General features: G+C 39.0%; 2 protein-coding genes across 2 annotated transcripts in view; both read right to left on the reverse strand.

The window, feature by feature from the left end:
- Positions 1-1,441: 1,441 nt before the first annotated feature.
- Positions 1,442-6,497, reverse strand: COX18 (cytochrome c oxidase assembly factor COX18; the record flags this gene model as incomplete). The annotated part of the gene is made up of 6 exons (XM_079534995.1): positions 1,442-1,669; positions 2,476-2,583; positions 3,577-3,689; positions 4,760-4,923; positions 5,545-5,645; positions 6,204-6,497. 6 exons carry the CDS (start codon positions 6,495-6,497, stop codon positions 1,496-1,498), a joined length of 954 nt encoding a protein of 317 aa, XP_079391121.1. The 3' UTR covers positions 1,442-1,495.
- Positions 6,498-8,864: 2,367 nt separating this feature from the next.
- ANKRD17 (ankyrin repeat domain 17) overlaps positions 8,865-27,271 on the reverse strand; it is a gene marked incomplete at both ends in the record, with an annotated part of 63,884 nt that continues 45,477 nt past the window's right edge. The window contains 18 exons of the mRNA XM_079534530.1: positions 8,865-8,924; positions 9,731-9,895; positions 10,204-10,379; positions 11,742-11,990; positions 12,843-13,040; positions 14,741-16,389; positions 16,793-16,942; positions 17,055-17,210; positions 18,192-18,639; positions 19,426-19,597; positions 20,403-20,519; positions 21,474-21,569; positions 22,132-22,294; positions 23,075-23,250; positions 24,116-24,329; positions 25,039-25,181; positions 26,562-26,707; positions 26,891-27,002. Coding sequence (XP_079390656.1) covers positions 8,865-8,924; positions 9,731-9,895; positions 10,204-10,379; positions 11,742-11,990; positions 12,843-13,040; positions 14,741-16,389; positions 16,793-16,942; positions 17,055-17,210; positions 18,192-18,639; positions 19,426-19,597; positions 20,403-20,519; positions 21,474-21,569; positions 22,132-22,294; positions 23,075-23,250; positions 24,116-24,329; positions 25,039-25,181; positions 26,562-26,707; positions 26,891-27,002 — 4,590 coding nt within the window. The remainder of the gene's footprint in view (positions 8,925-9,730; positions 9,896-10,203; positions 10,380-11,741; positions 11,991-12,842; positions 13,041-14,740; positions 16,390-16,792; positions 16,943-17,054; positions 17,211-18,191; positions 18,640-19,425; positions 19,598-20,402; positions 20,520-21,473; positions 21,570-22,131; positions 22,295-23,074; positions 23,251-24,115; positions 24,330-25,038; positions 25,182-26,561; positions 26,708-26,890; positions 27,003-27,271) is intronic.

The following is a 27,271-nucleotide window of genomic DNA, read 5'->3' on the forward strand; positions in this document are numbered from 1 at the left end:
CAAGAATTGCATGCATGTTTGCAAGCAACAGTACAACCTCTGACTGAAACCTCAAAAGGGAAAGAAATATCTTAAGAAAATTACAGAGGATTACATTACCATTATTCATAAAGAAACAGTAAAACTGATTAACAGTAAAGATAAATAAAATGTAATTAGAAAATAACACTTATGTAAAATCTTTTTATGCTCCTGAAGCAAGCATGGGAGGGAACATCACAAATGTCCCTAGCGAAAATACACCCATGTGTTGCAGTAGAACTGAAAGCTACTAATGCTTAAGTTCAAACAAACATTTTGAAGAGCCATGCCTGCATGTCTATAGGGCAAAGTCTTGGTGAATCCTTCAACCCATCTTTTGCTCCACGAGGGAAACAAAGACGCAAGAAACAAACCAACAGGAGGAATAAAACAAAGGAGCACAGAGCCTTGATGAAGGCACGTGACCACTGATTTCTTATTGTTGGCTGCTGCCAGCCCGGTACTCTCTTTGCCTTTTCTCTTTTCTCAATGCTGAACAGTTTTTTCTTAAAACAATCAACTAACCAACCAACCAACACAACACAGAACAGTAAACAAAACCAACAAACAAAACCCCACAAACACACACAAACAACCACAGTTACTTTAAAACTAACTTCCACTTACCAAATATTACTGAGCACTGACTTTAACAGTTACATCACGCATCATGTTTTTGCGGTATGAGAATGATACGGCATTTCTACCCCAATTGCTGCTTCTCTAAGATGATAAATTACCTTTAAGGAGATCAGACTTGCACAAACTTTTGAGCAACGGGACATAAGTTTTGTCACAATGCACATCTGCTGACTTAAAATGTATGCAGAGCAAGGCTACACATAAACACAGTTTAACCCTACAGAAGTGCCTACATACAATTACACTGACACGTAAAAAAACCCAACATAATGCTGTCACTCGATAGAGATTCACCAGAAACAAACTTGTCTTCCTAATTCCAAATCTAATGCAGAAAGACGGACAATGATCCAGTTTACTTTGCAGTTTGAGGAAATCATGTATGAGAACTCTTACAAAGACTGCAACACGAACCACGTGAATATCAACTGATGATATCTCAATTAAGAAATGAGCCAGTAACTGCAAAGTCCATCCACCCTCTCCCCAACCCCAAAATTTTGTTCACTAGTCCATAGGTCAAACCAGCTTTGCTACAAGAAAGTAGCCTAGATGGGTCACAGATTTGTCTTCATAACTGTTTACAATTTAGGGGACAAACTTGCATTACTGGACTGTTCAAATTGCAAAACTAACATCCTTAGAACCAAACTTCCCAAAACATATATTTGTGTTGATGAATCATTCCTTTTAGCCAGATGATCAATGTTTTATTTGGAAAAGAAATATAATTTCAGCTGTAGCACTTTACAGTGAGCATCTCAACAAAATACCACTTCTCAACGACACACACGAATTATGTGGGATAGCTGTTCCGACAGTTCAAAGCGTGTTATTTCTTAAAACTGTATTTGGTACTCAAGGCAGCCACAATATCCCTGTAAGGAGTATCTGAGTCAGATTTGGTCCTCGGTATGCAACACAGTCGGCGAACAGTCGGAGAACGAAGCAACAGGTTGTGAGAGAGTCCCATGAAGCTTGAGGACAACCAATACAACGCCATGGACTGCAACAAGACAAACACCGAGTTCAGCCTTCCTAGGTGTAATTTAGGCAGCTCTTCACAAACCACAACCACGTTCCCAGTTATAAGAAAAACAACGAACCTATATTTGAAATGGAGCGCAGTGTATTTAGCATATGATTTTCTGCTCCCAACCATTCTGGGAGAAAAATGTCATCTATACTGCAGCTCGACAACAGTTCATAAATTAATTCATACTAACCACGCTCAAACACCTACATTTCAGACAAAATAAACCCAATGAGACAACTATATGCACTGTTTTCTATACCACTGCAGAAGCATTCCAAGTAAAACAGCGGATAAAAATAAGAACTGTTTTAAGAAGGATGTGGAAAATTTCCCAATCTACAAAAATAAGGCGTTCTCTTCTTACAGGAAGCAAACATGTACATACCAAAGCTTCGGCTATACTTCCTTAGATAAACACTGCCTCTCATTTCTGAAATCACAAAAAGGATGCTAGCCTTCTGAATTTCTTTCCAAACCCTTGTTTGAGAAAATAATGTTTAGAAACAGTAACTGCAGATTCTTTATCAGTGAACAAAAATAGCCCAGTGCGTTAATAATTCAAGCACAAACTCAGACAGAAGGCACAATGTAATGGACACTACTAGATTTTTTTTTTTTTTTTTTTTTTTTTGCAGAGACTATTTTATACTCATAAATCATAAGAAATCTATTAAACAGATCAGGCATTTGGGCCATCCTTTAAGCGCTATGAACATATGAAATTGGGGCACAACAGTCATGGGTGAAAGAACACAGCATTAAGACTCCATACATACCGAGGGGACTGTTGCAGCAATAGGGACCATTACTATTGACAACACTCTAAAGAAATTTGTAGCAAGCTTCTGGAACCTGGAAGCTTCCAGTTTTTGTGAAGCAAAGATCTGAAGGGAAGAAGGGAGAAGCCCGCAGTTACAAAAGAAAGTTCTTTTTGAAACAACTAAAATGAGAAAAAAAGGCAACAGCAGAATCTCCTGTAAGCCTGTATTCCTGATCACGTTATGTTCATTTTCTCATTATCCAGTTCAGTTAGCACATTGGTAACATCTTTCCCTTGTTTCACATTCGATATTATTAATACTCTGTAGCAAAAAAAATAAATAAATCATAAGCTAGCAAAGCACTCTTCCAAATAATCTCAAAGCAGTGCATTAAAAAAGCTGTGATGGCACATCCAAAATTGCCAACAGCTAGTTCCTAAGCACAGCTCTTCCAGAAGGGGCTACGAACAGGAGAAGAAACAGTGGCTGGAAAACTGAGAGATAACAGAATCAAGTGTACAGTCACCAATGACTTTTTAGTTTTAGTCCACTTGTCACAGACGACAATGAAGAAGTAATTAAATCCAGATGATTAATGATTAAATTAATGATTAAAAGCAAAGATTAATAAAAACTTTTCCATTAAAAAAAATATGTGGGAAAGTAAAATTATTATTTAAAATGTGTTTGTTTACTCATCTCCCAACTATCTTCTGAAGTTCTGGATTCTACAATATATTAAGAATAATATCATTAAATTTCACCACACCGCACTAATGAGGTATTTCTGGGACGCATCTTCATGCTTTAAAAGCAGGGAGCTCATTAGAGCAGCAACTTTTAGGAGCAACTTCAGAGTTGAGACTAAACATCACCGAGGTTCAAACAAAGCAAATAAAGTTTCTCAGACATGTCACGTTATTATTAATAATCTCCAAACAACGCAGACACATGCACGCAGCATCGTTAGACTATCTTCACTTCTGATCAATATATGTAAAGCAGTCACAGTATCAATCATGTTACTGTGTTTTGTAAGTGGGTAACACTGCCTTAGAATTCTACAATATGTATATGGATTCTTTCGGAATCGTCCTATTTATTCCACCAACATACCTCCACTATCAGCAAATTCAAAAGTCCAAGTGAAACTGGCATAATCCATGTGGAATCTGGTGCTGTGAGGTCTGTAAACCACAGTGTTCCACCTGTTGAAAACTGTTCTTGAACTGAAACAACAATGTAAAGAAGAAAAGGAATTAAGGGTTATCCTCTACTTCAAATTTGTCAGAATTGTGCCAAGTATTGCAGAGAAATTATCCAAGTTTCTAGAAGCATCTTATCTATATAATAAATTTTACTAAAACAAAAATCTTCTATGTGAAAGCCCACCTTGAGGATTCTGCTAGGAACACTAGGAAAAAATGGAGGAAGATAAGTGAAACACAGGTTGGCTTGTGACAGCTACTGATTCAGGTCAGCTAGTGATCAAAATCAGGCAAATCTGAACAACCTTTTCAGAAGCCAAAAGGAGAACAAGCAGTATAGTAACATATGGTGACTATCTGTGGATCTGAAGCAAATACATTTTGCTTAACATCACTTTTTTTAGAATACCAAACTGTAACTTGTCCTAAAATATCAGAATATACCAGAATTGTTACTTAAAAGCCTCTAACTTTCACCTTGTATTTATTTTTTATATGAAACTAAGAAGAAATAAATACAATTATTAGTAAACATACTGTCACATGGGTAGCATTACTTCCTAATCTATGTTGTGCGCAGAAAAATCCAGAGTCTTTTTTCTAATAACTGTCTCCAGTAGACCACAATACAATTAAATGCCTGTATGATGTAACAAAATGTTTCACATTGTTCCCAGTGCTCAGATCCTAATACTTCTTTAAAAACAGGCATCCTACAGCTCACAACTCCATTATCAATACCGAGTGCATATAAGCTGAGATCAGCAAAGTGTTTATACAGATCTGGATCCAGTGATCACCAGCCAACCAGAGAAAAGCACAGGTGTGGCCCAGAAGCAAGCTCCTTGTTTAAACAATCTGTGGCCTGCTCTAGATCAACAACACAAACATAGCACCTAATCAAAACCTTTGAGATCCAATATTATTAAATATTTATCTATGATTAAGTCGGGCTACATTTAAAAACTTAATAGTAGAGTAGCACATACATCAGACTTGGGAGACCGCATTCTTTAACTAAATAAGGACATGTATAAACAGAAATGAAAGGACACACGACTGTTTTGAGAGTATATATTCTAACAGATCACCTTCTGAGTCCAAAGCACCAACACTGCAGTTGCGCAATGCAAGAGACACGCAGACCCACACTGGAATCTGTACCCACACCAATAAAGTAGCTTTGAATGGATGACAGTTGTCTCGAATGTACAGTTCTGTAATAATCCTCTGCAGGTTCTTCTTAAAGTGGAATCTTTTAGAAAGGACAGAAAACAATACAAAACAAACACCATATTACAATACAAGGGCTTCTCAAATTCTGAACTATCAATTGAACAGGCTGTGCATATCAACATGATTCACGTACCCCCTTTCTTCTCAACTCATAGCCCTACTCACTCATCTAAGCAACTTCTCACATCACCGTTAGCTGCTAGCAGTGACTTGTCCAATATTCTGTGGTGATTTTTGCCTGACCAAGGTTATCGCTTTCCCAACACACATCACTGGCCAGTTAAACAGCCTTCAGTAGCCCAGCTAATATCCACTGCTACTGCATGGGTTTACAGTATCACACATTAAGGGCCAAAACCATAGCCTTTCAAGCTTTAAGTCCCTAGCCATGATCTGATGCTTTTAGATAGCTAAGAAAACTGCTGACATTAAGACAAAAATGCTCAGATTTGGCCCTGAAATCATAAACCTATCAGAAATTCAGAGCTTTGAAACTGTGATTCTACCTGTTAAGATATATCCAACGCAAACAAGCCATAAAAGCACTAACACAATCTAAGTCTCTAGCAAAAGCAGAGTGTTAGGAGGACCTTCCACCTGGAATGAATTTGTAAGGCATACACAATCATCACCATCTTACCTGGCAACCTTTTCAGACCAACCCAGTTGCTTTCCACGAACAGAAACTTCATAGCGAAGCTGCTCAGCTAGCTTTTTAATCTCAGGCTGCAAATTTTCCAACTAGCTAAAGAAAAGGAAATAATGTTTATGACCTGACAAACTGTTAAATGTAACAAGCGCATAAAAAGTTAAACTGCAGCACTTTTGAGTTAGTCACTGAAGAACCATCTGAGAAACACACCTGTCTCCACCAGCCAGACCTTTCCCACCGTTATCTCACGGGAAGGGCTTTAAAGTATAAGAGGGGAGATTAGGTTAAACACCAGGAAGAAATGCTTTGCTCAGAGGACAGCGAGGTCCTGGCACAGGCTGCCCAAAAAGGATGCGGGTGCCCCGTCCCCGGAGGAGCTGAGGGGCAGCCGGAGCCGCAGCAGGGGGCTGGAACTGGGCGGGCTTTAAGGTCCTTCCAACCTAAATCACCCTGCGATTACGCGACTCTACGAATACACAACTCAATAACCCCAAATGACACTCTTGCTCTGGCAGCAGTGATCCACGCCCCATAAGCCCTAAGGACCTAGCGAAGAAAGAGCACAGAAAAGCACAAACGCGCAGCGTCCGTCACGCAGCGAGACGCTGCCGCCGGCGCAGCCCAGTTCCCTCAGCGCGCGGACCCACCTTGGCCAGGATGCGGCCCTGGTGCGCGGCCAGCGGCAAGGTGACGGCGCTGCGGAGCAGGGCGCCGCCGCACACGATGGCGGCCCACCACGGGAGCCCCGCGGCCGCTTGCAGTGCCACCAGCCCATCTTCCGCCCAGTGCACGGGGACCGACTGCGCCAGCCACTCGTACCAACCGCCGGGGCTCCCGCTCGGCGCCGGAGACCCCGCGGCGACCGTCAACCGAGCGACGGCCGCACCGCCCAACTGCCAGCTCGAGCCGCTCTGCCTCAGCGACCGCGCGAGCCGCCACATGCCTCACGGTCACGGCACGCGCAGCTCCCGCCGCGCAGCTCCTGCCTTCGCGCATGCGCCAGAGGACGCTTCGCCGGCGCCATGTTGGGTGCGGGCAAGGGAAGGGCAAATGGCTGTGCGAGGGCTGGCCCTACTTCCTTGCGAGCGGCTGGAAAGTGCGCTGGGTAGCCAACTCTATCAACTTACCTCTTTCCTGAACCCTGTTTACACAGTTCCACTAGTTAACGGTGGTTTTGTTCTTTAAGAAAAAAAAAAAAAAAAAAAAAAGACCTGCCAGGTCTCAAAAGAGTATGTTCCTTTTTTTATTGGTCAAATAAAATGCAGTACAGTTGAAATATAAAAAAAATGTATCTGAAAGAAAATGCTCCTAGTACAGACTTCCACAGACCCCAGAATTTTGTTTAGCAAGCCCCTTGCCACAGGTGTAGCATCGAGCCTGAGCTCCCCGGCCAACAGTTGGAATTTTCAAGTCTACAAAATAACACGTTAAGAAACCACATCCTAAAACTCTGTTCTTTTGACCCATGGAATACATTGCTGTAATAAGTGGTGAGTGGTACTGGTTAGAAGGATTATTTCAGAATAAGAATGCAAAGAATCCTAGTTAGCGCTGAAGCAGTAAACAAGGTTCTAAAAGAGGGCTTGAGGTCACACAGAAGACCTGAATGGCACTATTCTTCACTCATTATAAGGTGCTAAAATGGAATTGCAATCATCTTTCACAGCAATTCTACAGTTTGGTACCCATTTTGATACAACCTGTTCTTTAGACACTGTATGTCAGGTAATTAGACAGCTGGAAAAATGAACTTGCTTACTTAGCACATCACGTAAGGGCACATATGGGGACATCAGTACATGCAAAACTTGGGTTTTCTTTTCTCAGAAACAGCAAAATTTTTAAAAGGCAGCAGGTTTCTTTGGAAAAGTATTTTTCTTCTCTCTGGCTAACTAGCAATTAACATAACAAATGCAAAAAAAACACTTCAAAAATTACTGCCTGAGAAGCAGGCCATATAACTAAGTTGGTGTTTCTTCCAGGGAGTTGAATTCAAGTGACGCAGAGCAAGAGAAAGAACAAGTTTCCATTCAGCCATCACCCACACAGAATAACTAGTAACAGATCATGGTGGACGACACCATCTGGCACAAAACCACACTCAACTTGTAAATATACTTTAAGCCACACATACACAAACCGTACGGGAATTTGACTCAAGCTTTGCATATCACTGCCTTGCCATACAGGACCCAAGGAATTTGTTTCCTGGTATTGGTGTTCGTTCTGTAAGTGAAGAAGGCGACAGTAAGGAATTATTCATTGGACTTCTCAAGACAAACCTTAACTGGTCAACAATCCAGTTCAGAACAAGACACTATACTACAACAAAGCCACTTATTCTGAAATAAGCCTTCACTTGGAGCCAGTTTTCATCAGTGAAGCTCTACTGCAACAGCAAGTTAATATTCTTGCTCTTGAAGTAACACATACAGAGTATGTATCTCTTGAAATGACTTTTGCAGGCAAAAGAAGGAACTGGAGGAACAGAAACTCTGAGAACACTCAAGGAACAGAAGAAGAGACCTAGCTGCATGAACCCAATGAGAAGTTTTCAACAGACGGTGCAGTGTGACACATTTACCTTCTTTACCGGGCAACTCTTAATGTGCCGAACTCCTGCTTTCTCAAGCACTTTAGTCTGAAAAGCTTTCCACAAGAAAATTAATATCTGGTTACAACTGATGTATACCTTCTCAAAAAAAATCCAACACACATTTGAAAAAACCCTCTGATAATGCCCAGTTTTTACACTGTACTTAAATTACACAAGTAGAAAAGTTATGCTTATTAATAGTTTAATGTATGAAGGAAACATCCAGATTTCTGAATATGAAGGTACATATCTCACATTAATTTAAGTCTACATAAAGTAGAGCCTCTATACTGACATATTGAAATTTACTTTCTGCTTAGCCATTTGTTATGTAAACAATTGTACATTTATTTGCCATTCTAAAACTTCAGGATCAAGTTTACATAATTTTGCTAAATTTCTGTGTTTGCTCAGAAGCAGTTTACAGTACTAAAACCAACCAGCCAAAGAACAGCTTCAACAGAAAGTTATGTCAAAAAAAAAAAAAAAAAAAAAGGAAAGAATAAAGGCTAACTAAGTTGAAACGTATGATGGTGGGGAATGGGCAGTCACAATGTTCACAGAAAAAGGTCAGTTAGTAAGTTCTTCTGCAAAAAGCCTACACACTTCAGTCAAGCACATCAGTAGAATGATCTGGGAGCACATAAACTGTTTCTGCCATTTTTATTTTCCTCTGGAAAAAGGAATCTCAAGTCTAGCACGTTGATCCCACTCAGCCAAGTTGGTTCATATGCACACTGTTCATATGAGGTGTCCAAGTTCCAGTCCACACCTGAAAGAGATAGCTTAACTTAGTACCACATACAAAGAGTTTCTACTCGTAGTATTTCAGAAATCAAAACTACATTGCAGTGCTTATTTTCCACCACACTGAACTACATCAGAAAACACAGCAGTCACCAATAAGCTACGTGGATTTATTTTCATCATGTTTTTTGCTGCTGCAGTTCAGATGAGACATCAGCTTTCAGAGTGAAAGGCTATCCTTCCTCTTTACCTCATAAAAGTTCAGAACACTGAGAAATTGAATCTGTCACCTTCAACTGTTCTTTCCCAAAACATACCAGTAAGATAAACTCCAGGAAAACTCAAGTATAATAAAGTAGAGCCACTTCTTGAGGACCAACAGTTGGCTGTATTTTGCTCATGTATCTGTCAGTATGACAGAAATCAGTGTGTAATTAAGAATAAACATGGAATTTAGTGTAAGAACTACCAACGATAAGGTCTTGCCTACAACACAAAGCAGCTCATCTGCAGTAATTAACCAGGTGCCTACTCCAATTGAATAGACTCAGCTGGAACCAAACATCCTAATTCTCAAGTACACTTCTTTAAACTGCATTAACTTACTGATGCTATTTTTTCTATTAATTTTGGATAGACAACTAATGTTTACGGATTGTCTTTATGTCTGTACTGTGGGGAGAGGTAGAAAGGAATAAGCAAAAAAACCTTAAGAAACAAGCAAAAAGGAGAGACATTTTTTTAAACTTTCTACAGCTAGGATCTTGCATCTTCACCACATGGTTTCTTAAGCTAGAACAACACTGCAAACATAAGAATAAAAAACATTACCGTCTGAGGCCCGTTATTTTCTGTGGAATTTGAAACCATCTTTATTAGAGAGTTCCAAGATGGGTCAGCAGCATGAGGCCCATTAAATATTGGGCCCCCAGTACCATCTGTGATGGGGGCTACTGGAGGAATCATTGCATTCCCATACACAGAGAAAGGCATACCCTTATGAGAGAGGAAAAAAAATAAGCATCAGTATGTATTCACAAACACTACTCCTATTAAACATACAAAAGGGGACTCAACATTAAAAGACATTCTGTCTTAAAGTAGCAAGAAGCAGCCTTAATTTAGGAATAATCTTTATTACATCATGGGCATATGATATTTTGCTAGATCTAGGATTCTGCAATACTGCTCACAGATGCTGAGATGCCCAGCAAGCAGTATCTCATGTTCTCTATCTGCAAGACACACAGATGTAGAAAAAAATCAAGTGGTACAGCACATATCAATAACAAGAAGGTCATTACCCCAACTTTTGGGAAGTCCATGTATCCTGCAGGAACGGGCTGATGGAATGTACCAGAAGGCGTTATGATTCCCGTGCTGTCTCTTTCCATGGCTTGGTGTGAAAACACACCTGGATCAGACATGGGCCTGTGGATCATGTGGCTCCCCATTCCACTATGACACCAGTCCACTTTATCTAACAGACCAACACAGAAACAACATTATACTTAACACCCACTCATGATGCTTACCAGTACTAACATTTGTACACTGTAACATTTATACAAGTGACATTTGCTCAGTTTATAGTTCCCACATATCCACCTGCACAGAACTTCATTCCAACTTAGAACACAGAACTTTGTTATCATTCTTTCACAAATTTCTTTCCCCCATGAACTCAGGCAGAAGTTCTTATGATAAGCAAAAGCATAGAATGACCACCTATATGTCTGCTTATGTTGTAACCACGTGGATTCATTAGAGGCAACTTAGCACTATTAGTACATGTCTCAGACATCCAGCAAGTCAGTATTTTTCAAAGCCTTAGAAATATTTCTGAAACTAATTCTCAGTAAGAGTCAATTCTATTCTAAGCTGAAAACCAAGCACTGAAGTTACCTCACAAAGTAAAAATACAGTAATATTACAAAAGCAAAGTGACAAAGGGAAACTGCTGCGATTTGAGGATGCAAGTAAAAATGTTCAATTCCAGAAGTCTTAATGATGGCTAGCATATCACTACACAGATGAGGCAAACATTAAAGAAATAAAGCTCTGGATAAGCCCTATTATGCACTTAGGGAAAAAACGAGAGGAACGTTCACTGTCACCCCACCAAAACCCTAAGAGATGTTTTGACTGCTCAGTTAAACAGTGGAACAGGTTGTTCAGAGTTTGTTAGTTTGTTTTTTACCCTAGGAGGGAGGTTTCCAAGATGAGACTGAATAAAGGCCTGAGTAACCCAGTATGATCTCACAGCAAATCCATTTTAGTGCAGATAATGAAGGGAAAAAATAATCCAATAACATAAAAAAAAAAAAAAACACAACAAAAAACACAAAGCAGTCTCACAAATTGCAGCTAAGAGTTCTATTTGCTGAAAAAACCTGTCCCAATATAATGTAAATTTTGAATAAATTCTGAAATACTGAATTCCATGAGCCTGCAGTACAATCTAGAGACTTATGTCAGTAAAAGGCAAACAGTGCGACTGGACAAAATAAGGAACACATACTTTCATCTTCCCCTCTTCCTAAATAAATTGAATCCTCCTATCAACTCATCCCTGTACAACACACAGTCTTACCTCCTTTGTTATGTCTGTCTGAGTAAAAAGCCTTCACAGCCAGGGTGTTTCAAAACAAGAATATTTACTGTGACCTTGATAGAGCAAATGGATTACATAGCAAATAATACAAATCCTTCCTCAACTCCCTTAGAAAAAGAGCATCTTTGAGACACACTTCTGCATCATTTTTCAGCTTCAAAGGAAGCACAGAAAAAGACAGGATTGGTGTAAACTGGAAGCGCATGGATTTCTGTTTACATTACATACCTTGATTGCCACCTATACCTTCGAAGGACCAGATACCACTATGTCCCACTGGAGCAGCTAAGTTGCTCCCAATAACAGATGGAGTAGAAGTTCCAGTTTGTCTAATACGTGCAGACCGTTCAGTCCCAATCGGAACAGGAACTTTTCTGTCCTGAGAAACATTACTGGATTTTTCTGATCCCAAGGACACTGCTGAGGGGGTGGGAGACTGTGTTCTTACTCCAGAAGACACCGACTGAGCAGGAGATTCTACAGAAAAGCAATAAGTATATTTAATAACAGCCAGACCCTCAACCCCATCACTACACACCTATCCTTTAACGGCAAAGTATAAATCAAAAATGCAAATGGATAGCTTATTAGTGCTATGTTCATACAGCAGATAGTTCAATGTAATTTTAACAGTTTTACCAACGTATCACAGAGACATTCATCATCCATTTCAATTCTTACACGAAACGAGTACTATCCTATCCCATTAGCCCTATCAGATAGTAGACATGCACTGCAACAGACTGCTCAAAATTTAAACTAACCATTATTGTACATCAACGAAAGAGGATTTGAGGATTACATTCAAAAGCATAGCTGCAATTCGCTTTTTGTTTTTAATCTTGAGATGCTGATTGTTGTTTTTTTTTTGTTTTGTTTTTATATTCTCTACTAAAACAGATTAACTTGTTCCCTGAATAAGTTGGCATTCAATAGAATTTTTTTTCTGCCCAAGAACTCTGCTGCATAGGCAGAAGAAGGTACCAGACCTTGCCGTAAGCAGCCTCCCTTGAAACACATTATACAGTTTTGTTTTAACAGCATCAAAAATATCAGCTTATCCGCAGAACTGGCTTTAGTAAAATATCATTACAGAATTTACACTACTTACACTTCAAATAATCACATACATTAGCATTCCAGGGCTATTGGCAACAAGAATAAGCAACTTCAATAGCATCAGAAAAATCACAGCTGCTAAAAAAGCCTTCCTAAAATAGGTAGGCTATTAATAAGTAGTAGTGACAGGTAACACAAGGCTGCCTTTTTTTTTTGTTTTTTTTTTAAATACAATAGCTTCTCAACTGCTTCCAGCTGAGTAGAACTCACCATTTGATGCTGATGAACATGGAGGCAATAAACTAAGTGGGGAAAAATGCTGTCTGTTAAAATTAGCAGCTGCAGGTGCTCCACCAAGAGGTGCCCCAGGTGCATATATCTGACCTCCAGAAAGGTTTGAGGCAAAGTTACCCAGGTGTGTAGATGAAGGTGTTACAGGAGCATAGGGTGAATCCATACTGACAATACCTAAAAGAGAAATTGGCAGAAGCAACTCCCATTATTGCCAGATAAAAAGATCTCCCATTTAAGGGAAAAAGGAAAACTTATATCCAACCAGTCACGATTTTCTCATATTATTTTCAAGATAATTGAAATTCTTAAGCTCCATGCTTTCTAAGTCGTAACAATATGCAGCCAGCAATTCTGCAGCACATACATCACAAATGATTCACGTTATCATACAGATACCTTAAAAGGGAATAAATTAAGGAACAGAATGCATATCCCGATACAGACAACATCAGAAGGATAACTAGTCATTTTACTGCAACTTAAATTTCGTAGGTTTAGAAACCAGGATTTTATACAGGGGAAAGCTGAAAAAATACTGACAATTTGAAGGTTTATCATACACATTTTGTGTTGCTAGAAAACAAGAGTATGTATATATACACATCTTTTATATACATTAAGATTGAAGTGTTGTTTTTCAAACTCAGGAATACGTTTCCGCTTGCAAAAGAATGACAAAATGACCAAGTGGCAGCAATTCTGCAAGAGCCCTTTCTAGCTGAGGTATCCAGATTATAGACATTATTTACCCCTTAATATTCTCTTCAAAGAAGAAATGGAAAACTCAATCTAAAATTTTAAGATTCAAACAGCATTAAGAAAGCTTAATGTTCAACTGCTGTGATACCTGAATATTATTCTTATTTACAAAACTATTTCAAAATTATTTTTAGTCATACTAGTGAATGACTTCCTCTAGCTAAGTGGCAGAAGAATAAAACAGTTCAGTATCAGTTCAGTATCAGCCTCCTTTGCACCATCCTTTATGAAGGCCCAATTTCTTTTTTCAGACAGGTTCTTTAGGCTTTGAGGGGCTACTTTCTTATCATGACACTTCCTGACACTGTAGACACTTCCATCTTCACCTACTGCATCTGCAGGCTTCAGAAACTGTGCAGAGCAGATCATGGTATAACTGTGGTTAGAACACACCTCAGCAACTATTTAACATCATGATATTTACAGAGTCTGGAAAACTAGCTGTGTAATTTCTCGATTCATGAATTAAGCTGCATTGCCAACAGAGAGATTCTAGTAAAACAAGCACAGATGGTAAGAACTGCTTGATATGTACTTTCTGGGAGCTACAGAACAAGTTCTGTGACAACCTCTGCTTCTATATGTGCTGAAGGCTAAAAATCTTTGTACGCTATTCAGCAAGTCCTCATAATTAGTTTTCTTTTTTTACCTGAATTTAGTATTTAAGATACACCTCTCATTAAGTCCACATTAGAACACAGATATTTTTATCCTAACACTTTGAAGAGGGTATACATTTTTCTGTAGTCTAAGAACAAGTAGCAAGTTATCAAAAACTGGAATAGGTATTAGCTTGTGGTACAGAAGTGAAAGCAACTGTGAAGTGCTTTGTTATCTCAGTTACTGTAATGCAGTGGAATGGCAAAAAGAATACAGCTTCACTTCTATTAAGCTCACCAGCTGCTAATAGGTATGAATTTGACAGGGGTCACTTAAGGATGAGCTTACTAAACTTACAGAAACAAGAATAATAGTGTTAGAGCACGCTTTCACTGCAGGGCAGACATTACTGTGACTGATCACAAAAGCTGCGGTAGAAAATAGTTTAGCCTTCAACACAAAAACATGCAGCAATTATTAGAAGAAAATGACCATGCATAGCAAGTCAGACTTACCTGAGGGACTTGGAGCTGGCCTCTGTAACGGGGGCCTAAAACCTGGGGCTTTGGAAGTATCAGACTGATGTAAAGGCTCTGAATTTGGCAAAAATGAAGACTTTCCTGATAGCATAGACTCTGGAGTTGTCTGAGATGAAACGACAGAACCACCCCAGAAGGCATGAGCAGATGTAGGATTGTTTTCAAACAATGTGCTAAAGGGCCCAAATGGTAAAGTAGCACTGAAATTGTTACCCATGGACTTGTTTGCTGGATGGGCTGAATTCTGAGAAGCACTTTGTGTACTTAAGGTAGAAGGAAGCTGCACTGAAGAAGGAACGCTGGGGGGTCTTTTGATATGATTAACGTTGAGGACTGCAACAGAAGAATTTTGCACAGGAGCTGGATTCTTATGGACGCTGCCAGTTCCGTGGACAGGCGGTCTGATGGCAGGGGTTTCCATCTTAGCTGCAGGCTGAGAAGACCCCATTGATGTCTGAGACATGGGATAGGTCATTGGGGCATTTGTTGGACCTGCCACAGGAGCAGATGAGCTTGTCACTGCTAAATTTGGAGGCACAACCATTCGAGGATCTGGTGCAGGAACCTGAGGTTGCTGAAGTGGGGGTCTCGCTTCTTGCAGAGGAGCTCCCGGAGGCTGCTGATGAGCAGGGTGCACAGAAGAACTCCCAGAACCTGTACTGGGCTGCCTAGTGCTGGTCGAGCTGCTCGCTTCTACTGCTGGCGGACTACCCACTTCCTGATCAGATGAAGGTGCACCTTTATTTGGAGAGGTTGCTGCACAGTCTGAAGGACTGCTTCTAGAAACGCCTGCTGGCTGTGCCGGAGGAGAAGGCGATGATGGGGAAGATGCAGGGTAGTGTTCTTTGGCAGTAGAAATTGGATATGTGGCATTCGTAGCCGCTGTGCTGGTGTTACTTGCTGTGGTCGTCACCGTGGTCGTCGTGGCATTTGACGTCTTCACAACAGTAACAAAAAGCTGCCTTCTGACTGAAGGTGAACTTGGACTGCCGTTTGCAGAAGAACCAGGCACAGTAGAAGCCACTGAACTTGTTGTAGCTGTTGGACTAGTTGTCAAAGAACTTGCTGAATTCACCTGAGAACCACTGCTGTTCTGACTGTTATGGCGAGGCACCATGTGAGGTTTAGGCGAATTGGTAGCTCTTGCAGGGCTCAATGGCCTAACAGGAAACGGACCCCATGTGGACTGAGCTGGTGGGAAAGTACCTCCAAAGTGCGTCATGGGCAACCGAGGCGGACGGATTTGCTGGAAAGTCTGAGCAGCGAGTAAAGCATGTGCAAACTGCGGAGGAGGATATGCTAATGGAAGAGAGACTTGGAAACCAGGTCGCACGTTATTCACTGGATTCTTAATGGTTTTGTGATTAGATGCTGAAGAAATTGCAGGCACGGTGAGTGCAGAGGCAGTTTGAGATGTTGATGAAGCAGCTACTGTGGTCACTTTGATTCCCACAAGAGAACTGTTAGCAGCTGTAGTGGCGGCAGGTGTTGATGACCCTATTTTGGAGTTTGCAGATGAACTTTTCAAGCGGTTCTTTGGAATAAGTTCATCAATTTCTTTATCTGGATCCTTAATCAGAGCATTAATCAACTGTGTGGCCTGTCTTGTTGATTCTGTGCCACCCCTGAAGAACAGAAGGAGAGGAAAAGAAAAGTGAATTTTAAACACCTATACACAATGAAGTACCTCAAGAACAAGATCCAGGCAACCTTTCTGTCATGCTGATAGCAAAAAAAAAAAAAAAAAAAAAAAAGAGGAAAGAGGCTGCCTTTCTTTTTTTGTTGCTGATCGCTATTTAAGAAACTAAAATTGAGTACTCTAACCCAAAGAACGCCGTCTAGTTAAAAACTGAACTGTCTAAATAGTTCATCTCTGTTTCTGCTACCTTATTTGTCTTCCCTGTCCAGAAACAGCATCTGCATCTGTCAAGGAACCATCCATGTTGAACAGATTTATCTAAACAGATAAGCAAGTTTCGCAACAAAAAAGTTCCTCAGAAGAATGACCAAATATAATGGTCAGCTTACCTTATTGTTATTATTCTATCTCCAGTTTTGTCCTTCTGTTTGTCAATGTCTATGTGTGCTCCCGTGCATTCACGTATGGCATTGATATTACATCCTCCTCTGCCAATGACTCTGGAAATGACAGTTGATGGAACAGAAACCTTCTTGGATCTATAGAAAAAAAGGAACAACACTAGCTAAGAAATGCTTCAAATGGCAAGAAGTAAGGGGCAGATTAGCCAAAAAGAAGGCAAGGAAGAAATTAGGGAAAAGTTTAGCTTACCTTCTTACAACTTCCTTCCATCCTTCTTCCCTTTTTTGTCCACGTTTAGGGCTAGCAATGGTAAGCTTTCCATTTGGAGAAGAAAGGGGGGAAGGACCAGATTTTGTGCAAGTAGACAAAGAATTACTTGTCACTTCACTGATCACTTCAGACAACCTTTAAAAGAAATTAATTTCTATTAAAATGCAGACTAACAATGAAAACCTCAAGAATGACTTTCACTAGACCCAGTCTGAAGCCTGTCAAACTATTTCCTCTTCTAGCACATCAAACAAACAAAAAAATCAAAATGCACAAGCCACGTTAATAACAACATGGAGTTAAAATTAAGTGATTATCACACCTCTGGTCCCCAGAAACCTTTCAGTAAAGTGTTAACCTGTGGTGTCAGCAGAACACCCGCTACAAAACAGCAACTGCTTATGAAGGCTAAAATGGTATTTGTATTCCAAGAGCTGGAATTGACAAGGAAGAAATTCCTACTACTAAAGATACCTTCCATCAAAACAGCATGGTGCAGTGAACAGCAAGTTCTCCGTGTTAAGACCTTGCGTTCTCACAATACCCACACAGAGAATGAAATGGTACACCATATCTGGGAATAAGTACTTCTCACTAGCAGTTAAAAATCTTGAGCATATCTGATTTGTATATCCAAACCGGTTTGCATTCCAGAGCTAGCAAAGCTCTCTAATTAGTTCTGTAAATTATACTAATACAGTTGTAGCTCTTAAAAAGGCAGGAGAGTACTTCCAGACTGTCTCCAGCTCAAAACTTTTTAAGTGAAACCCTGAGCAGCCTTGGGCAAGATAGCACAAAGCAAAATAACTACCACAAAGCTCAGAAGCACTACACTAAGAGGTGGCATGAATTGAAATGTCTGCATTTTTGAATAACCTAACAATTCTCTACATTTCAGATCCATGACAATGAGTCTTGCTTCAGAATCTACTACTTAGTTCATGTTAAATTTCAATAATTATTATACACCTTTATTACACTCCTCACACACCACTATGGCTTCACCCACTTCCTAAAAACTGATTTAAATACATAGGTCTATACAGGTAATGGTGTAGATCCCAAATGTAGTGCAACAACCACTTTAAATAGGCACATGGTGCTACAGCAACTTACTTTATGGATGATTTGCCAGTAACTGCTTTCCTCTCATCCTTTGGACAAGTAACAAGAACCGATGGCTGCTTTTTGTTGCTCTGTGTGTTAGTAGCGGCTGTGGAAGAATGATTGTCACTTTTGTGGCTGCTGTTGCTATTGCTGCTTTCGTCGCTACAGCTAGAAATCCTCATGTTGTCACTATCACCACTTTCACTAGTACTGCTGCTCTTAGATTCACCATTTACTTTTTCTGGTTGGTTATAAGAAATTGGGAGCTGGTCATCAAATATGATCTGAACATTATCAGGGGCTACTTTGTTTTTCCTGTTTTTCCTTTTGGAGCTTGTTGTGGTGATGGTATTATTCCTTTTCCCATGAGAACCTGCTAAAGTTGTCCAAGTTGCAGATATACCTATGGTGGTTGTAGTGGTAGCACTGGGAGGCTCCATTGGGACCTCTGGATCATCTGGTGGAAGAATAAAAAACAGTACTAATTTAGCTACTTCAAGAAACCTTGTAAGGTTTTGTGCTCCAAATAACATTTATCAAGTTAAATGTTGCACAAACAACTTCAAAATACTCCAAGAATCAAGCAGAATCTCTAACAAAGCTGGTATCTGTACAACTACTAAACATATCATATCATTGAGCTTCTTGCCTTGTTTACTCTAACTTATCTAGAATCTCATTCTGATCTTGGAATAAACACAGCAGAAATTCATTAAGAGTGAAACCAAATTCAGACATGGAAAGACAGAGACAAAAGCAATTAATGGAATAACAAGTATATGAAGTGTATCAGTACAACCTGACAGTCAGAGAAAACCATTAGCACACCAAGGAAGATGCAGTTCAACACCACAAGATACAGAACAGCCAATATTTGGATAGACAAGACAACACATTTAGAATTTTGTGGTTGCCAGGTGTTTTTTTTTTTACTGGATCAAGATTATCATTCTGTTTGTGAGCAAAAAAAATTGGTTTTCAGTTTTATAGGACCTGGAAGTAAAAACATGCGAAAACATTTCCTGTGGTGAAGTTAACCTGAAGTCTCACTGAACCGAACCTACTGTCAGCAATCCTTAGCCGTAACAAGACGCAAAAGTGATAATAAGACAAGGTAAACCACTAAAAGCTCAGCAGGTCACAAAGATAACTATACTCAAGTTTTGACAAGAAAAGCCACAGGAAGACTGGAAATAAAAACTCATTGGCACGTTTCACAAATAAGGCAAGTGACTGAAATCACCTTCAGCTTTCAGCTTCTCTTTCTCCTGAGCAGCTTGAAGTTCAAAATTCTCTTTACTTTTTGCTTCAATTTCTTCCAATTTTCTTCTTTGTTCTTCTTTTTTCTTCCTCCGTTTTTCCTTTCTTTTCTCTCTTTTAGCAGCCAAAGCCAATCTCCTACTTTCTTCCCGCAGCTAAAATTAAAACACATTACAATATGTGCTCCATGCATTTCAAAAAAGGCAAATCCTTTCCATTTCCTGAGAAGCAAAACTTGCATTTTAGACTAACACATTTACAAAGTCAGCTAAATTCTCTGAGCTATATTTTCACATTTACTTCTTCCAAACAGATTGTTTACCCATGTTAGCAGAAGGCTGATGCAGAAATAGAGGGCACCATCTTAAATGAGTTTTCCAGTACATGTTTTCAGGATTCTAAGACTACCATGTTTGACTTAGCAGTACTGCCCCAACACACTCATTTCTCTTTCAAAGGTTAGGATGTGCCACGTTTTTAGCTAGGTTGGATATAAAACATGCACTAATTTGACGCTACACTTCTACTTAGTTGTTTTTTTTTTTAAATAACATCTCTTCTACAACACTATGGTTTCAAGGAATATTATCCACATATTTTGTTTTATTTAAGACACGAAATGGGATTTAAATTTAGACCTCCAATTGCATACCAACATGACTGCAAAATGCTCACCTATTGTATACTGAACAACAACAACAACAAAAAGTACTTCAAAATCCTTTTTTGGATTTTACAGAGAGGAAATATAGTCACATCAGAGTATCTTAACCCAGTGTCTCTTAGTAAAAGTCAGAAATGAAGGTACAAAGGTAACCTGGACAACTAGATGCTCCAACTATATTGATTTCACATACTCCTAGTCCAGTATGGACATTCACAGATCTACTGGTCTTGAAGGAATGTGAAACTGTAACCTTATTAAAAAAAAATATTCCCAACTCCAAACCGTTAACTTGCCTTCTCCAAGTCCAATTCCTCTAAAAGAATGCTTGCATTTTTGTTGGCTTCAGCAGCCTGTCTATCTTTGGCTTGAACAATTGATTCCATACATAAGTGGCACTTCTTCAGCATCTCCTAAAATAACAAAGCACATCAACATTCCATTTTAAAAAGTGTATGTTTGGAAACTACACTCTCAAGCTTATGCTACTGATTTACTAATTTCTTTATTTGGAAAGAAGACTTAATGGAGGAAAACAAAGAACATTTTCCATTACTTCCAGTGCAATACTATTACAAAACATCCATAATTACACCAAGTTAATCTCTCATTGGCAAATAAGCTGCAAGAGTTTCATTTACTGATTTTGAGTCATGAGTAGTAAGTGACATGGCACCATCACAGATGAAATTCTCCTTCCATTCTTGATCCCAAGTGCAAATTTTATCAATGCAACCCTTCACTGCAGCTTGAAATTTCCTTTTCATGCCCACCTTTGCAAACTGATGTCCAATTAACAGGTAGAACATGAAATCAGTAATTAATATCTCAGCATGCTTAAAGTGGTACAAAGACAGTTCATAACCTATGCCTGGTAAAGACAAAGTGTTTATGAAACTAAAGGAGAAATGGGCTGAAAGGTGAAAGAACTGCACAAATTAAAAGGCCCTCACAAAACAACACTTAGCACCCCCCTCTCTCCCTGAAGCAGCTGGGAAATATTTTAACATTCTACTATTATTATAATTATAGACCTGTATTAATTGCATAGCAGCAATTACTTTCACTGGGTGTTCATCATGCAAGTGACCAGTGGTCACAGCCACTGGCAATTACATACATACCAATGACAGGGAGAACACCTGAAAACAGACATGCACAGTAAGAAATATTGTCGTACCACGAAGGTTTATGAAGTTACACAGGCTGTTTGCTCCCATTTTTTCAAATTTTTTTTTTCTGAAAACTTCCAAACGGACTCATCATTTGGCTGAAATCCAGCATGTCAACAAAATAGTATTTAAAACATCTACTCTAAAGTTGAGTCACAGTATTGTTTCTTCTGAAGCGTTCTCTTACAATCTTACCTTATCAGTAATGGTTGCTATGTATCTCATACATTCCGAATCTGATGGAAACTGGTTTACTTCTTTTACTAGGTAGCGCACCACTTTTACATGACCCTGAAAGAAGGAACAGACAAGCAATTAAAGTACTGCTCTCATGCTGGCTTTATAGTCTTATTTTCATATACTTTTATCTTTTCCTTTTGTCAGTTTTCTAACATCTGGCTTTGGCTACTTACAGTTGTATATTCTTACAGTCATAAACAACTTTTAATTACTACTGAACTTGAACTACACACAATTATCTCAAGTCAAGCTGGGCTAACTCAAAGTTGATTTTTAAAATGCTCATCCTCTCTTGCATAACAATTCATTTTTAAAATCGTTTTTCTACTTCTGTCGCATATTCCACATCTCCATAGAAATACATTAGTTTTTTGTTCTCAGATCCATGAAAATCAGACTCAGTAGAACAACCATAAAGAGAATTTCTATTAGAATTTAACACATCATGCAGGTGACATGCACATCTATTTTTGAAAATGAAAATTCAATGCCAAGTACTACAAGTAAGTCACATCTTTAAAAACGCAGCTTATCGGTTATGTTGTTTATTCCTACTACATATGGATGCTTGAGACAACATTAATCAAAACCAAAGGTAAACTTCACATTCTACCTTTCGGAAGGCTGCCATAAGAGGAGTTATTTTCCTGTTATCAGCAGCATCAACATCTGCTCCGGCCTGAACTAGTAACTGGACAACATCTAGATGCCCTCCGTTTGCTGCCAGCCACAGTGGAGTATTCCCCTTCTTATTACGCACATCAATGTGAGCTCCTCTACAAAAACAAACGTTCAGTCAAAACAATGGAGAAGATTTTAGTTACTTATGTCAACAGGCCTTGCAAAAGCTCATGCAATGCTTAAAAAAAATAGGCTAATTCAGCACTCATTTTTACATAAAACATATGCATTCACAGAGAGCTTCAGTTTCAGAAATATTTTTAGATTCTCTGATGCTGTGAAAAGCCTACACTCAGACTAAACATATTTTTAATACTCTGACTCATACTGTTTGTGAGCTGGGTCTGAAGCATTGCTAATTACCTCATTAACTTCCACCCCTTCGTACTCCTCAATAGCTTGCTGAGAACAACTGGTAAAGTTGCGAGTGCAAGCCAACAGCCAGTGCCGCTACTTGGAAAGAGACTCATCCAAAAACTGTTCAAGAAACAATTATCATCACCAAGTACACGCAGCAATCTCAAACGGATGAAATCATTAAGACTTGCGCTTTGTGCACATCTGCTTTTCAATGGACTTAACACTGACAGTTAAACTGAGGGCATCAGGGATGCAACCACAAGAAATATCACCTTCACGTGAAACGTTTCACATGAAACATTCACAAGTTCATAACACAGGAAAAAATCTAGCAGTCCACACAGGTAAAAGCAAGTACTAGAACACCAAACACAACTTACACTCTCATCTAAACAGAAAACATAATTACTAATGGTCTAACAGAACTCTTCCCATTCCCTATCACGCAGTGTATATTACAACATAGAGACTAGAGATTGTTTTCTTTAAGCGGCGCACTTACAAAAATACAGTACCTGCTAATAAGAAGTTCACAGAATTTGTAGTGCCCTTTGTCTGCTGCAATGGTTAAAGCTGTGTCTCTTGAGGAAGGTACCGGAGGAGCATTTACATCTGCACCTTTGTCCAGCAGAACTCTGCCTACTTCTGCATATCCACCAGAAGCAGCTTCCATTAATGGCGTGAGACCAGTCTACGAAAAACATGCAGGAAAATCAAGCAATTCGTGTGAAAGAACTGGGAGGTGGGTTCACTTAAGAACCACTGATTTCTACTTCCAGCAGCAGATTTCAAGTTCTGCCATACAGCCTCTCCTACCTGACCAGTTTTGTAAAAAAAAAAAAAAACTACCAATATTTCAAAGGAAAGAAAATGTACACCTGCACAGAAAAGGAGGCACAACGCAGTGCATAGGTGTTCTGCTGCTGCACAGAGACAGGAAGGTTCTTTGCCTGCTGATGTCACAGCATCTTAGAAATAGCACAGACAACCTTATACAGTTGACAATCAGCATAAGTATTGCTAAAAAGAACACCACACTTTTGTTTTTAATCTTCATTAAGAGATGCTACACAGCAACATCCAGAAAGCGCCTGGCTAGGTGAAGGGGGACACATGAACTTCTGACAGACATTCACAATCCCACACTTCCTTTCGGTTCTCTGTTACCACCATGGATAGAAGCAGTTAGACAAGGAGATCAGACCTTAAGTACAACCTATATTAAGAATGTGACTTTCTAAATTCGTTAAATACTTAATTTTCAGGAGTTTACAAGAACAGCGATCCATTAACTTGAAAAGCAAGTAAAGCTTCAAAAGAATTGCTTTTCTTTCAAAGATTCGTATATCTGTATAAATGCTAGCTCCTGAAGTACAACCACTGTTTTTACATTTTCTAGACAGTATCAGAAACTTGAAATTGCTCTGCAGCAGACACCACCCTTGGTCATCCAATTAACTTCCAAGAGGCACGTACAGAAGGGCAATAAAACCATCAGATGATAACAAGTCATAACTTGCAAGCATCTCTTTTTTGGAGAGCAATTTGCTTCTTACCTTAGCTCTATGTTCCACATTTGCTTTTCTATCAAGGAGCAGGCTAACCACTTCAGTTCTCCCTTGGAAACAAGCCAGAGTTAGTGCTGTATTCCTATTGGTCTCTATCTGGGCGTTTATATCAGAGCCCATGTCCAGTAATAACTTCACAGCAGCAGTGTGGCCATTCATGGCTGCCAACATCAAGGGAGAAATGCCCAATTTGCTACCAGTTCTGAAAGAAGAAACAATAAAGGAGTTTAAATCGCAATCACATTTCTGAGATGACTTCAACAAAAAACAGAGAAAATAGAGTTTTTAACAAGAATGGAAGTCAACAACTCAGCAACTACAATTGAAACCACAGAAAGTTCTTGCCAGCAATTTTGGACAAGTATTCCTATTTCAAAGCATCGTAGGCATGTTAGATTTTTAACTGCTGTAAATTTAAAGACAACTCTTACAAGGAACTTCTGCTTTAACTTTTTATTTGACTTGTGCAATGCATATTTGAACTACTCAATGTATGTAAGAGGTGTTACATAGATGAAAACACACAGCATAATCTTTCTTTAAATTACTGGCAAGAAACAAACATGCACACTTTTTTTTTTTTTATTATTTAACCCAGAAGTAATTTCAAACTAGCAGGCCAATTGGAGAAAAAAGAAATACTTTGCTTTTTAAACCTTTAATCAAAGAGGACTGATATAATATGACGCATGGCAGAAGTTATCTAAACATACAGAAGGAGCCGGAAGTTAAGCGAGCACCGAAAAAGCACAGTCAAAAATCTTTCCTTCCTACCTGAAGTCTATGACAAACAAGACAATTACACAGGTATTTATTTATTATGTAAGCACAAGCCAACTTATTCAATTTAGTTGCCCAGAAAGCCTTTTGGAAAAGGGCGAATACCACAAAGAAGTGAAAAGGGAACTTGCCTGGAATTGATTTCTGCCCCAGCATTTAGCAGAATCTTGATAATGTTCACATAGCCACCAGAAGCAGCAAGGCTTAAAGGTGTATAATCCGAAACATTCCTGTGCTCTTTGTTTGCCCCTCGAGCTAGAAGCAACTCCACCACCTGCAGTATTTTAGGAAATAAAATCTGGTTTTCTCTCAAACTTACAAGTCTATCTGATACAAATCTATTCAATGCTTTCAGAATCCTAAACGTACTGTTAACATCTTCCAGTGTAAAGACAGTGATTTTGTTCGTTTCCTTCACTCTACTCTTGGCCTCTGTGAAAGCTGAGACTAAAATCATGATCCTAAAGCCTATGTGAAAGTCATTTAATATCAGTTACAACCACTCACTGACATGTCTAAAAGACTTACACCAAACTGCATTACAGATAAATTTATCCCAGTTTTATGGTTATTTCAGCCATTTTTAAGACAACAACAACAAAAAAAACCACACTTAGTTCAAAAGAAGCATACAAAATAGTCTTGCTTTTTGTCTTCCCACTGTCACATTCAGTTCATTATCAAGTTAAAAACTCATCTTCAAACCAAAGCTGAGGATCAACCAAGAAGTTTCATGCTTTTATCTTTCATTTGCTGTTTACAACACAACATCAGATTGTTGTAGACTGTACACAAGTCTCTCACAGGAGCCAGAGAAATTAACATTTGCATCACATTAACAACAAAAAGTAATTTTTACATGATGCCTTCCTTATAGATTTATTTACAATTCATGTAATTCCCAGCATTGTATATTGTACATGAAGTTTATTTTCTGCAAGCAAGTTAATGCAGAAGTCTTGTCAGGAAACTGAACTTTGTGCCAAAATGAGTCAAAATGAACACTAAGATGAAAACTCACTGAGTTATCTCCAGAACAGTAATGTCTAATTGGCTCAATTTCAGGCTTCCAAGCATAAAACATATTTAGATTGATCATACACAGCTGAAGCCAAGAGTTTTTCAATTACAACATTCTGCCTTGAAATCACAGGACAAACAAGCTGTCAGAACTAAACTGGAGCAGGAAAGTATACCCTAGTATCTTCACAACTGCCTAAGGCCCAGTTTTTTTCCAATCCTTTTGCAAAAGCCATTCAAAAAAAAAAAAAAACAGGATGTATTTCCCCAAGAAACACTACTTGAGAGAGACAAATATCTCAAATCTGTAAAAAGATTACTCTAAATTCATCTTTCCTGTATGAGGTAGCTAGCTACAAGGTCTTCCCTCCTGAATCAAGAACACATAATTGTCACTCGCAGCTACTCCTTTGTATCTGCTGACATTCCTCTGGCCCATTCAACATCTTTTTTAAATCAAACACTGCAATATGTAGCTTCAAGTATGTTAATCTCTAAGTGTGTTTTTTTTGTTTTTTTTTTTTAAAACATCATCTGAAACAGCACCGTGTATTAAGTTACTGTAACTGTTCTGTAAAATAAAGACAATATACAACCTACAACCTGCTCTTGAAGACTTATAGTTTTACATCACCTCTTGTCTCCCTCCTGAACAAGCCAAGGACAAGGGAGTGTCCTTTGTTCTCTCCGACTGGGCTTCAATATCAGCTCCATTATCAAGTAAGATTTCAACAACACCCACATGGCCAGCTGTAGCAGCCAAAATAAGTGGAGTAAATCCTAGAATGAAAAAGGATGTTTTTGAAGAATCCACATTCATAACTTCAAATTAAGCAACTTACGTTTAATCATCAAGAAAGCAAGCTAAAAGCTTCACACAAAAACTATACTCACTGCACATTTATTTACTATGTTAAAGTGGAAGACAAGAGTGGGTCTGTATTGCCATGGTGAGATACCTACCTTTCTTGTCCCTATGTTCAATATTGGCTCCTCTCTCTAGCAGTGTTTGTACTAGCTCTTCATGGCCACCAGCACAAGCAAGTGTCAATGCTGTGTCATGATTACTCTCAGTCTGAAAAAGAAATCATTAGAAATATAAATTCTTCCTTTTTCAAGTACAACTTCTGTCATGTTCACGCTAGCACAAAAACAACTGCATCTATAATGAAATAAGAACTATGCAAAACTTAAGCCCTGTTTACTGATCACCTCATTTTTTTTTTAATGTTCAAATTAGAAACAGAATTCTACCTCTAGTTTGCTCTGCTGAGATATTGAAAAAAAGATTCCTCAAGAGCAGATTTCTGTGTGAGCATAGTTTTAGTTTTGCTTTACTCTATT

The sequence above is a fragment of the Tetrao urogallus genome (genome assembly GCF_951394365.1).
Source record: "Tetrao urogallus genome assembly, chromosome: 4".
In the NCBI taxonomy this organism is placed as follows: Eukaryota; Metazoa; Chordata; class Aves; order Galliformes; family Phasianidae; genus Tetrao; species Tetrao urogallus.